The sequence below is a fragment of the Mauremys reevesii genome, linkage group 8 (genome assembly GCF_016161935.1).
Source record: "Mauremys reevesii isolate NIE-2019 linkage group 8, ASM1616193v1, whole genome shotgun sequence".
Taxonomy (NCBI): Eukaryota; Metazoa; Chordata; order Testudines; family Geoemydidae; genus Mauremys; species Mauremys reevesii.
The window spans coordinates 73,345,190-73,358,633 of NC_052630.1; the positions used below are offsets into that span (position 1 = coordinate 73,345,190).

The 13,444-nt window shown below is 37.9% G+C and overlaps 1 protein-coding gene across 8 annotated transcripts in view; it reads left to right on the top strand.

The window, feature by feature from the left end:
* Positions 1-13,444, top strand: part of DPYD (dihydropyrimidine dehydrogenase) — a 638,604-nt gene that overhangs the window by 459,667 nt on the left and 165,493 nt on the right. For all 8 annotated transcript variants that reach the window (XM_039484205.1, XM_039484204.1, XM_039484209.1 and 5 more), the window contains 2 exons: positions 4,380-4,448; positions 8,122-8,205. In XM_039484205.1, coding sequence (XP_039340139.1) covers positions 4,380-4,448; positions 8,122-8,205 — 153 coding nt within the window. The remainder of the gene's footprint in view (positions 1-4,379; positions 4,449-8,121; positions 8,206-13,444) is intronic.

Below are 13,444 nucleotides of genomic sequence, written 5' to 3' on the forward strand. Positions count from 1 at the left end.
ACTACCTGAAGGGGGGTTCCAAAGAGGATGGAGCTTGGCTGTTCTCAGTGGTGGCAGATGACAGAACAAGGAGCAATGGTCTCAAGTTGCAGTGGGGGAGGTCTAGGTTGGATATTAAGAAAAACTATTTCACTAGGAGGGTGGTGAAGCACTGGAATGGGTTAACTAGGGAGGTAATGGAATCTTCATCCTTAGAGATTTTTAAGGCCCAGCTTGACAAAGCCCTGGATGGGATGATTTAGTTGGGGTTGGTCCTGCTTTGAGCAGGGGGTTGGACTAGATGACCTCCGGAGGTCTCTTCCAACCCTAGTCTTCTATGATTCTATGTTTTCTTAATTAACAGCTCCTTGAAACACCACATATCTTGTTCCTCCTCCTTCGTATACTCCCAGCAGAATTTTCAAACTTCATTAATAACACTTGAGGAAATCTAACTCATCTACTTATAATCATACTTATTCACCTTTGTTGCTCTATAGCTTTTTCCTGCTAAAAAAAATAAAGGTTTAAGTTGAACTTGAATTGTTTCCTAGATTTCCAATGTACTTCAGACTGTGACTCATGTTGTAAGGGTATCTTTCTGTCTTAGTCATGGGTTCTTGGGCAGCATCCAGCCAGTGCAGCATTTTATATAGTTCTTTACCCTTCAATTTCTGAATATATACATACTTTCCTAAACTTGGTTTTGATAATGAAGTATGAAACACAATGAACTTCAACTTTTGATGCTCTTGGATATTTAATACAAAAAACTGCGTTGTTAAAAAGTATTTATTATTGTTAATGTTTGTTTTATAAGCACTTAAGTCATCTTGAGTATTCCAAGATAACTTAAATGCTTATGAAATAGAGTTCATAGATTTAAATACCAGAAAGGACAATTGTGATCATCTAGTCTAATCTCCGGAATAATACAGGCCATAGAACTTCCTGTCCCTGTAACTATAAAAAGGTTTTTTTTTTTAAAAAAAAAAATGTGTTATAAAGGAATATCATTAACAGAATTGACATATTATTCCTCTCATATATTTTACAGTGACTGCACGTTTAATCAAGAATTTATTTGTTTTTTTATATTTATGCTAGTAGGTATACAACTAAAGGTATATACATTTAATATATTAATAGGAGAAATATAGTACTTCAAAATCTTTTATTTTGCCAAGAAAAAAGAAAAAAACCCAAAACAACTCTTAGAACAATGCAATTTTTCATTTTTATTGAAGAAAAAGAGATTTATATTTCACATTTCTTTTTATAAAAGCATGAAACTGCTTTTCGCCGGTAAATTGCTCTTTGGGCAACTCCTTTTATTTTCCCTGGAACCATGCTCATCGTTTCTCCTGCCCTTTTCGCCCGCTTCCCTGGAGAGCTTAAATATATCTCATCTTCCACATATTTTCCAACCATCACATTTGCACAGAGGGAACTAGATAAATTCATGGAGGATTGTTCCATCCATGACTATTAGCCAGGATGGGCCAGGATGGTGTCCCTAGCCTCTGTTTGCCAGAAGACTAGGGACATCACTTCAATTCTGTTTTTTTCCTTCTTAACCTCTTCCTTTATTTCTGCACTCGCTAGGATCTCTTGGGCTAAATTCTCTGCTGGTGTAACTCCATTGACTTCAGTGATTTATGCCAGCAGAAAATATGACACCCTCATTCTTCTGATGTCCCTCAAAGTATATGATGGAGTCTCCTAAGGTCTGGCAGTCCAGGGCAGATGCTGTCTTCTAGTCTCAGTTCACTGGATACCGTCACATAAATTGGAAATTGGTTGAAGGCCCATACCAACAATGTATTGAGTTGGAGAGAGGTATCTAGCCAGAGTAACAGCGATGACATGTTAGGTCCAGTTTTATTTAAAACCTTTAATGATCTGGAAGCTGAGATAATCAGCACTTAATTACATTCACAGATACAAAAACTGAGAGGTGTAGAGAACAACTGGGAGGTAAGAATAATAACAGACAAAGACCTTGAGAGACTGCAACAATGGCCAGAAAATAACAAATGAAATTCACCTTGGAAAAATGAAAGCTAAATCTTCAGGGAAAAGAATGTGAATAATCTTAGAGGGAGAAACCTGGAAACAGTAGCACTGAAAATTGCCAGGAGGTGAACGTGAACAATAAATTAGACCCCAATCCTGCAAAGACTTAACCCTTTTTGTAACTTTATGCATGAGTAACTCTGTTTCCTACTGCCATCCCCTCATTAAAACAAACTTGCTCCAAATGGCCTGCTATCCCCTCTCTTCCCCTAATGGGGGGATTAAACTAGAGATTAGAAGACCCGGACATTTTAAAAAAATATATTTGGTGGAGCTACTCAGATGTATAGTGAATGTCAGTGTTACAGCCCCCCTTTTCCCCCCAGGTCAAATCCTAGCTTCATTAATATCAATGAGAGTTTTGTATTTCTGTGCTGCCAATCTAGATTGTTAACTCTTTGGAACAGAGACATGTCTTCTTATCTATCTGTAAAGTGCCTAGAATACTGTTGATATAGTAAGTAGTAATAAAAAAAACAGGAGTACTTGTGGCACCTTAAAGACTAACAAATTTATTTAAGCATGAGCTTTCGTGAGCTAAAGCTCACTTCTTCGGATGCATAGAATGGAACACACAGACAGGAGATATTTATACATACAGAGAACATGAAAAGGTGGAAGTATGCATACCAACAGGCAGAGTCTAATCAATTGAGATGAGCTATCGTTAGCAGGAGGAAAAAAACTTTTAGAAGTGATAATTAAGATGGCCCATAGAAGGTGTGAGGAGAACTTAACATAGGGAAATAGATTCAATTGGTGTAATGACCCAACCATTCCCAGTCTTTGTTTAAACCACAGTTAATTGTATCTAGTTTGCATATTAATTCAAGTTCAGCAGTCTCTCTTTGGAGTCTGTTTTTGAAGTTTTTTTGTTGCAAAATTGCCACCTTCAAGTCTGTCACTGAGTGGTTAGAAAGGTTGAAGTGTTCTCCCACTGGTTTTTGAATGTTATGATTCCTGATGTCAGATTTGTGTCCATTTATTCTTTTGCGTAGAGACTGTCCGGTTTGGCCAATGTACATGGCAGAGGGGCATTGCTGGCACATGATGGCATATATCACGTTGGTAGATGTGCAGGTGTACGAGCCCCTGATGGTGTGTCTGATGTGATTAGGTCCTGTGATGGTGTCACTTGAATGGATATGTGGACAGAGCTGGCATCGGGCTTTATTGCAAGGATAGGTTCCTGGGTTAGTGTTTATGTTGTATGGTGTGCGGTTGCTGGTGAGTATTTGCTTCAGGTTGGGAGGCCCCCAAAACACCATCACAGGACCTAATCACATCAGACACACCATCAGGGGCTCGTACACCTGCACATCTACCAACGTGATATATGCCATCATGTGCCAGCAATGCCCCTCTGCCATGTACATTGGCCAAACCGGACAGTCTCTACGCAAAAGAATAAATGGACACAAATCTGACATCAGGAATCATAACATTCAAAAACCAGTGGGAGAACACTTCAACCTTTCTAACCACTCAGTGACAGACTTGAAGGTGGCAATTTTGCAACAAAAAAACTTCAAAAACAGACTCCAAAGAGAGACTGCTGAACTTGAATTAATATGCAAACTAGATACAATTAACTGTGGTTTAAACAAAGACTGGGAATGGTTGGGTCATTACACCAATTGAATCTATTTCCCTATGTTAAGTTCTCCTCACACCTTCTATGGGCCATCTTAATTATCACTTCTAAAAGTTTTTTTCCTCCTGCTAACGATAGCTCATCTCAATTGATTAGACTCTGCCTGTTGGTATGCATACTTCCACCTTTTCATGTTCTCTGTATGTATAAATATCTCCTGTCTGTGTGTTCCATTCTATGCATCCGAAGAAGTGAGCTTTAGCTCACGAAAGCTCATGCTTAAATAAATTTGTTAGTCTTTAAGGTGCCACAAGTACTCCTGTTTTTTTTGCGGATACAGACTAACACGGCTGCTACTCTGAAATAAGTAGTAATAAACTATTAAAATTACAGTTTTGTTCCCAGTAAACAGCTAGGTTTGGTAATGCACTTGTTAGATACTGTGCCTAGGCCTGCTCCTGTTCTCATTGACTGTTTGGGAGCAGAATTGGACTCTATATGTTGATGACAATTAAGGTTGTGTAGTATTGCCAGCTTTGCTGAATAATTGTTTTTTAATACTGAAAACATTGATAATCTGTGGATCTTTTTTGCCTTCAATGTGCAGATACAGTGCTATAATAGTTACTGGTTGGAAGTACAACAGGATTCTGTGTCACTATACTATACATAGTAGGTATAATTCCCCTATACAGCAGCTTACAAATTATTGTATATATTTTCTTTTCAGATTGTAATTGCCAGTATCATGTGCAGCTACAACAAGGATGACTGGACTGAACTTTCAAAAATGGCTGAGGTAATTGTTCCTTAATATGTTTCATCATCTCTTTTGTCTTGTTTTTATTCTTCTTAAATATAGAGCTGCAATAAGAAACTCTACAGAAGAAATAGATTTAAAGTAAAAAATGAACATTTAAAGCATGTCCATCATAATTTGTTTATTCTGTGTTTTCATTAAAATGAAGGAAATGTAAATTTAAAGAACATCTATTCCATAAAAGCCCGTCCCTTGGATTTTTACACACTACCTGAAAAGCCTTTAGTCTCTGAATCCACATACTTTTTATTTGCATTTTAAGCAAACTGTATATTATGATGAATGCCCTGATAAAATTTAATTCTACCTTTGAGAGCCTAACTTGATCTTACCTTGCCTACAGGCACACTAGTTTGACAGCACCAGAAGAAATTTTGAATATAAAACTCTTGAATATTTAAAGTATAAAAGGCTCATTTAATGCTATTCTAGTTTTAATACAGACTTGCAAAAATGATAGCAAAGAAAGCCATTGTATATAATAGCAGTCAGCAGGTTTTCTGTAATATAAATCCAATCTTGCATAAATGCAAACAACCAACCATATGCCTGAAATTTGTATTTCAATTTGAAGAAAAAAAGCTATTAAAAATATTTATGTCCATGGTGAATATCATAAGAAATACTTGATTAAGACAGCATATTTTTTTAAATATGGAACAGATTTTTTTCCTCAAAGGTTTACAATGTCCACAGGAAATAGAGAGGAGTATTTCCAAATCAATGTTAGAAGCTTTAATGCCCTTTGTGAAGAAAAACCAATTAGCTAGTCCTTATTCTTAGCTTTAGTTCAGAATTAATTACATTATAAATACCACACACATAAATAATTGGGGGAGTGCATGTATTTATGAGTGTGTATGTGTGTGTGTGTGTGTGTGTGTGTGTGTGTGCATATATGTATATATCTATGTGTATAATTGGTTTTTCTTCACAAAGCCTTCTAAAGCCTCTTAGAGTGATCTGGAATGATGCTTCTCTATTTCCTTTGGTCATTTTAAACCTATGAGGAAAAAAATCACTTTGGGGATTTAGGGAAGTGAAATTAAACATTATCAGTAATTGGCTTTGTGATCTTCAACACTAGGTCCATTTTATACCTGTATTTACTTAATTGACCATGAAATCTTTTGCGGAATCCATGCTTGACATGAGCTTTACCGCTTTTAAACTGACTATGATGAATGGCTTTATCATGCCGCTAACTCCTCTTCTTTCTTTTCTATAAGGCAAAAATGCTTAGTGTTCTTTTAATCTGTAATTGCTATCAATTTGGAAAAAAAAGACACATTTTGAATCTGCAGTTGTATTAGCCGTAGCACTTTGGAAACAATGGAGTTCTTGGATAACTATATTTTGTAAAGTGTGATGTAACTTACACAGTCAAAGTAATTCTTAATGTCCGCAGCTTGGAAAGCACCTAGTGTGTTGTGGACATGCATAGTTAAATAATAAAATGCAGTAATATTTCTGTACCATATTTAAGGCCCTATCCGGAAGATAATAAATATGGCCTTCCAGAGTGCATAAGCCCCAGAAGGTTGTGAATTCTGTCTCCACAGGAGACCGACCTATTCATGTTAAAGGTCAGCTTGTCATGGAAGCCAATAACAAAAGTAACAACAGCTTCATAGTCACATGTTGCAGAGCTGACTAGGAAGTGGATGGCTCATGAAAATGATGGATAGCTTTTCCCATGATCACAGTCATTCAAAGCTGCTGAAACTTGCCACACAGCAGGCAAAAGTTACTCCAGTTCAATAAGAAAAAATGTAAATACAGAACAGAATTTTAGTTTTGAGGCAAGTACAAGACAAAGGGAATGGATACTGTGTCTTGAGCGCTCTGCCAGAGTAACTTGGTGAGGAGAAGATGAAATGTTGCTGTCATCGGATCTGTCAGTATTTTTTTTTTATTTTTAATTTCTGCTAATTACCTTAGAGAAAAGGTATTTGGGGAAATATTATTTATTCTTAATTGGTTCTGCATGGCCTCTCACCATATACTTTTACCTTGAGGAGAAAACAGGTGTTCAGAACTGCTCCTCCCAAAATTTAAGGGGCTTCTGTGTCGGAGATGCAGGCCAGGAGGCTGAATGTATTTCACATATACAGGCACATACATGGCAGTGGAAAGATACACTGCATCTCTCACAATAGCAATGTACAAGTAGTGCACAATAGGGCTCAGTATGATTGTTGTGAGGGATTCCCTAACAACCACACATTAGGAAGTGAAGAACAGTAATTTAATGGTATGTTTTTGTTTTGATTTGCCAGATGCTGCTCCAGGGGTAAGGTATCCCTGTGACATAAAATCAGAGTTAAAAGCTATTAATCTCCCTGTTAATCTCAAACAGACACATGGTGGCAAATACGAAGAACCAATTTAGCAATGATGTTCTGCCTGTGGACAAAAGTTCAAAACTCTTCTGCAAAGAGAAGAGCTGTACAATAGTGAAATTGAACAAGAGAAAATGAAGTTTTCATGATGGTCTTCCTGCAGTTATCAGCACCTGAGCAGAGGTTCTGAGTTGCTGAGACTGAGAACTGCATAAATAGTTTCTTCAGATGAAGATAATGGATTTCATTTTTCAGAATTGTGACTTCCCTACTCTTGCTGAGTTTTGAATAAAGTTCTTCTAGGCATGTCTCATGTAATCATGGATCCTTTACTCTCTCTTCAGTTTTAGTAAGTTATACAGATGGGCAAACTGGTTATGATAAAATAAAAGCTCAGTTCTGAATTTCAGCATATCTCAAACTTAAACACAGTGGGTTTTTTTAACATTTGAAGTTTGTTTAACTTTACTTTCATTATTATGCATCCTCTCATTCCACTGCGTGTCCAGTTTCCAGCTGGGAACTGCAGCAGAAGTATTGAAATACCACAAGGAAACGTGTTATCATACAGTTTCCCAACTAATTTTGCAGACCCAAGAGACTTCAGTAGAATTCAGACAAGCATCCAAATGTTAGAGTGTTTGTTATCTGAGCCAAGCCAAACCCTTTGAGGTGTAAGCTCTCTATGCTGATACACTTGTATAAGTAAAAATTTCTTTGAACTTGATGTAAAAGGCCACCCTATAAACTATTAGCTATCATCTTTGTATATATGCATCTTCAGTCTGTTTCAAATGTAAAAATCTGGTTTATTGAGTATTATTTCTTATAGCTTTTGTGTTTTTTGTCCTGATTTTTGTCCCACCCTCATAAAGAAAAATGCCAATATCCCACCCATTTTTCTAAGCCCCGCAATCTGAAAATTTGAAATATAAAAATCACATTTCAACATGAGTAAACAATCTAAAAATATATTTAAATTTTATATTTATATTTAAGGAAAATATTTACTTTATTTTTTCCTTTATAAATTTAATCTTTACTTTGAAAATCTGATTTTTCCTCAGAAAACTGCAATACCCTCTCATAATGGTCTCTCTCCTTAAGTGACTGATAGATATTTCCAAACAACTCTAGCTCAACTCTAGCTTATATTTATTTATTATTAAACACCAAAAGAAAAAAGGTTGACAGAAAAAAAAACACCTTACATTTAACGAGTGATCTGTGTCAAGTTCCAAAAGTACCTGAACGTAAGAGTTATAATATTTATGATTAACTTTATATATGTGTATGTGCATGTCTTACAGGCTTCCGGTGCAGATGCCCTGGAGTTAAATTTATCATGTCCTCATGGCATGGGGGAGAGAGGCATGGGCCTGGCCTGTGGGCAGGTAGGACTTTAATAGCTATCTCTTTCATGTCAGTGCGGTGCTAGTGCATTAATAGTTATACCTCAGGGGCAAAGACATACGCAGAAGATTACTGATTTGAGATTTTCAGGTCTACCTTGTTTAAATATTTAGAGTGCTAAAAAGAGGAAAGTGACAGAAGCTGAGATTACACAGAGTGTTTAGTTTTATTGAGGACAAAAATATGTTTGTGTTTGAAAGAAAACAATATTAAAACAAATAGTTTGTAGAAGTCAGAAAATTTTCTGATTTTTCAGGACAATGTCTTTGCTTATTAATGAATGTTGACCATATCTTCTGGAACTACTCAGTGCAAACTATTTAAATTCATAGTGGTTTTATGGTACAGGGAACATAACCCAAATAGTATTATGTAATTTTTAGCATATGATCCTAATTCCTTAATTGTGTTTTGGAAATTGCAAAAGAATTTGAACTATATTTATTATTAGTGGGGTTGGTGATCTTAAGGTGGCCATCCTGCAGCATCCTAGAGCTAAGGTTGTCCAACACTTTTCATTATAAAGCCCTGCTTTCAGTACTTAAATAGGTTTGGAAGGATTACATTTTTTTCAGTAAATGTTGGTAAATGTCAAAATGTTGGTAAGTGTCACCATACACAGAAAAACATGTTTCCATCAATAATCGAAATGTACAGATAGGCAAAATAAGAAAAATGCTACTTGAGAACTTATTAGAGTTTGATTTAAGGATATTTCCTTTGTGTATTTTGACACATGATGTTGACAATTTGTGTCTTAATAGTTATAAAGCTTTAACTTTTTGAATCTCAACATCTGTTGATAACTATTATCTGATTCCTGCATAATTTCTGAAAATTTAAATGGATAAAAATAATAAAAAATAAACATTGATATTATCCATCAAAATTATTTTAAAAAAATCTGCCAAGGCTACTTATAACTTTGCAAAAATTTAACCGTTTGGGCTGAAATTTTCCTTGTCAGGAGTTTGTGTCAGGCTGAATTATTTTAGAAATTTTCAGCAAAAATGATTTGGTAGTTGTTGAAAGTGAGATTAAGGGAAAATGTTGTTTTGCCCTTGTTTAAAAAAATTCTTATATCCATTTCATTGAGAAGCTTTACCACCTCCATGCATTGGAGCAAGGGCCTGAAATGTGGTAGAAGTGGGGGAAGGAGGATTGTTTTGTGTTAGAAATGTGCCTATGCTGTTTTCTGGGAAAACTGCTCAAATTTGGCCAAGTTATAAGCCTTTGAAAAATCTCAGTTTGCACATGCGCAGTAGGGACTTTTTAGAGTTTCACACATAAATTCTCCAAAGATTCCCTCTGAACAGAGCGTGCTCCAGCCAAGGACTACAGATGCTAAGCCAGACTTTACCTGTAATGATTGGTGCAGGCCGCTGTGGCACTGGCCACCAGAACTAAGAGCAGAGAAACAGCTCTCCTGTGCTCTCAGTTCTTCCCCTGCTGGTTGTCTGGCTATGCTGACAGGAGAAATTAGATATGGGTTTAATCAGGCCACAACTTTATGTCTGGGGCTAACCCAGTGGATAAAATGTGCAGTGCAGGTGAAAACCCCCACAATTCACCGGGGGGATGTGCTTTTTCCAACCCCACCCGCCATACACACACTTTTCTGTCCTTCTAGTAGATCCACTGCAGGGAACCTCCAATTCCAACCAATTCTGGGGGCAGGGGGGCTTCCACCAGGTCCCCCCCCATTTTCATCCAGGTCCCTCCAGCAATTCCCTTGCCAGGACCTTCCCAACCACCCCCGCTTGTAGGAGGGGTTAACGTGGACTATAATGATGGGGAGTTGGCTCCCTGCTGTAGCAATCAGAGAAGTCCGCAACTGCCCCAGCTCCCTCAATTACCAAGCACTTCTCCTTAATTCCTTTTCCAAGCCATGTATCCGTTCTTTTGTGCCTTAATTTATGGAGCACCTGCACTGAACATCCGCTATACCGCCCATCATTCTATGCATGAACAGAGCCTACCTGAACCTGCTGCGAGGAAGGTGAAAAAACCTCAACTGCACCTGGCCAATATGGTGGTAATGGAAAAATTCCTTCCCAGCTCCCGTTAGCGGGGTGGGTAGCATAGTGCCCACAGCAGATATAGCTAAACAGCCGGCATATTTCTGACCTAAAGAGGGAGGGAGGGAGGGTGAGGGAGGGTGAGTGGTGAGGGGCAGGTCCAGGCCCAGGCTGACCTTTTTAAACCCCTCAGTCCTAGGTGGTGAGTCATCTACCATGCTGACTGCTTTTCCAGAAGTTTTACCTCTCCCTTCCTCCCCCCAAGCCAGAAAGCATTGCCCCTTTCTCCCGGCCAGCCAGACAAACCCCACCCTTGCTTAAAGTGCAGGGTGGTGACTCTTAGGCAGTGCAGAGGAGGAAGCTGCCTGACTTGAATGCAAGTAGGAATTCTGTGAGAAAAACAGTATAGGATCATGTCGTTAAAGACTATCACAGTGCATATGCACAAGGGGTCTGAACAAAGCTTGGCACTGCCACCTTTAAGTCTAGCATTTCCTAACTTTTGAGTGCTTGACTTTGCCACTTCAATGTAGTTTCTTCCTATCTCGCTAGCTAGCTATCTTCGGGAGTGCACATCCAATAGATGCCCTCTAATTTACCCCTACATCTTCAGCTGAACCTAAAATAATCTAGAATCTAAGTACAATGAGGCAAGTTAACGATCAAATTTTATTTTTAAACCCTTGATCTGGTATTCAGTAGGAGTCATAACAATTTCAGTGGGACTATGTACACACTTCAGTTGATCTCAGGATTACAGTTCCACCAGATATAGTATATACAAAATATTATTTCTTGGAACATGGTATCAATATCCTTCATTGCCTATATTACTTTTAATGACAAGTATGGTGTGTATGTTCAGTGGTCAGTTCTCAAAGTTATGATTTAAAAAAAAGGGAGATTTAAATTTATAAAAGGTTCCAAGTCTATCACAGCAAAACAGTAACAGCTGTTATAGGTTTTTTTAGAAGGTGCATTTGGTCAAAAGCAACAACAAACATCTGCAATAACCATATCTGACTTGTTGATTAGCCAATTCTGTCCGAAAATCTGCACTGCGTATCTCATTATGGGAACAAGTTATGCATTTGTGGATTGTCTTAATGTGTCATTCCACAGTCTGATAAGGGTGTGTCATTTGGTCAGAGAGAACCCTGAAGGGCTTCCCATGGAAACAGAAATAGACAGATTTCAAGCTCATTTTTGAGCATAAGTTACTTCCAACCTTATCTGGCTGGAATAATGTATGCATGTGAAGCTGCTTAGAAGTGTAGTCAGTAGGGAGCTGTCTGCCTACATGAGTTTTTACATATCTTTCAACTAGTGTAAAATCAGAGAACCAAATGCAAAATTTGAGCACACATGGCTATCATGTGGATTTGTGACACTCCTCAGAGGAGTTTGGTTCTGTAAACCGATAAGATTATATTACATATACATATATGTTTGCATATTAATAGCATTTCTCTGTTCTCCATACAATATGGATTTTTTTTAATGTTTAATCTTACTACTCTCATTTAAACATATATTTGTCTTTATTTAACTGCCTCGGAGCAGCAACTGTGAGAGACCAGAACACAATTTAAGTTCTTTAGACAAAATATATATATATTGTCTAAAGAACTTAAATTATATATACACACAAAGCAAAATTTTGAAGTTCTTCCTCAGTGTTTTGGACCTAGCTCAGGCAAATTTTCATTGACTTCCGATGAGGTTTGCTGAAGTAAGGACCAAATCCGGGGATACTATTGTGATAAGACTCACAGGTCTTTCAGTGGTACACCAAAGGGGTCCCTTATCCAAAATGTAACATTCCCATGTGGTACTTCATGGGGGATACCATATTAAGCCAGACAGTGCTATGGAGTATTGTGAGTTAAATCCCAACAGGTGTTTTGAGAGGCACCTCCAGGTGGGAAGTAAGTAGATGCAGTTGAGCCAAGTGAGACTATGAATCTTAAAAAGGAGCTGGGATGCTCTCAGGGAAAACAGTGAGGTGGGGTTTGAGACCGCAGAGCTATCCTGTTCAGTCTGTCGATCAGGAGTTCTCAAACTTTCTTTATAGCATGGGCCACATCTTAACAGAGAGATTGTCCTATGGGCTTCCTCTCTTCTCATTCATGATTGCACAATATCCTTGGGATAACTTCAGCAGTTGCTTGCTTACATGGAAAGACAATGCTAGGAAAGTATATATGTATTTTAGCTGTCTTAAATGTGATAAAGGTTGATGTGTTTTTCTTAAATGTTAATCACACTGTCTAGATTTGCTTCTCATTTCAGTCTGTACAATTTGTGGGAATTGGGCCATGTCTAGAAATCTGGGAATTGGTTCCATTTTTCTCTGCCCTATTTATTGCCCGCCCTCTGCCACCTCTATTGTTTTACATCTCAGTATGTTTTAAGAATTATTTCCAGATTTGTTTAGAGAACAAGGAGGCGAGTTTGGCCTAAAAATAGCCATTTGTTCATACTGCATTATGACACTCAGCTTTTTATGTGATGTTAATTCCAAGTCATTAATGAAGACATTCTGACACCTTAATAGTTTACTTTGCCAAAGAGTAATTTTAAGAGGCATCTGTATTGCTGCCAATATGTTACTTAAAGCATGTATTAAATTTCAGTTTCATTTATTAACACTGGTTAATGGTAATAAAGTTTTAGTTTGTATTTCTTTTATAACAATTTACAAATATATCGGACTCTGTTTATACTTAGGGCCCTACCAAATTCACAGTCCCCATTTTGGTCAATTTCATGGTCATAGGATTTTAAAAATTGTAAATTTCATGATTTCAGCTATTTAAATCTGAAATTTCACGGTGTTGTAATTGTAGGGGTATGGACCCCAAATTGTGGGGTGGTCACAAGCTATTGTAGGGAGGGTTGCAGTACTGCTACCCTTACTTTTGTGCTGCTGCTGGCAGTGGCACTGCCTTCAGAACTGGGCAGCTGCAGAGCGGTGGCTGTTGGCCGGGAGCCCAGCTCTGAAGGCAGAGCTTCCGCCACCAGCAGCAGCGCTGAAGTAAGGATGGCATGGTATGGTATTGCCACCCTTAATTCTGCACTGCTGCCTGAAGAGCTGGGCCCTCAGTCAGCTGCCAGTACTCTCCAGCCACCCAGTTCTGAAGGCAGTAGCACAGAAGTAAGGATGTCATGGTATGGTATTGCCACCCTTACTTCTTCTCTG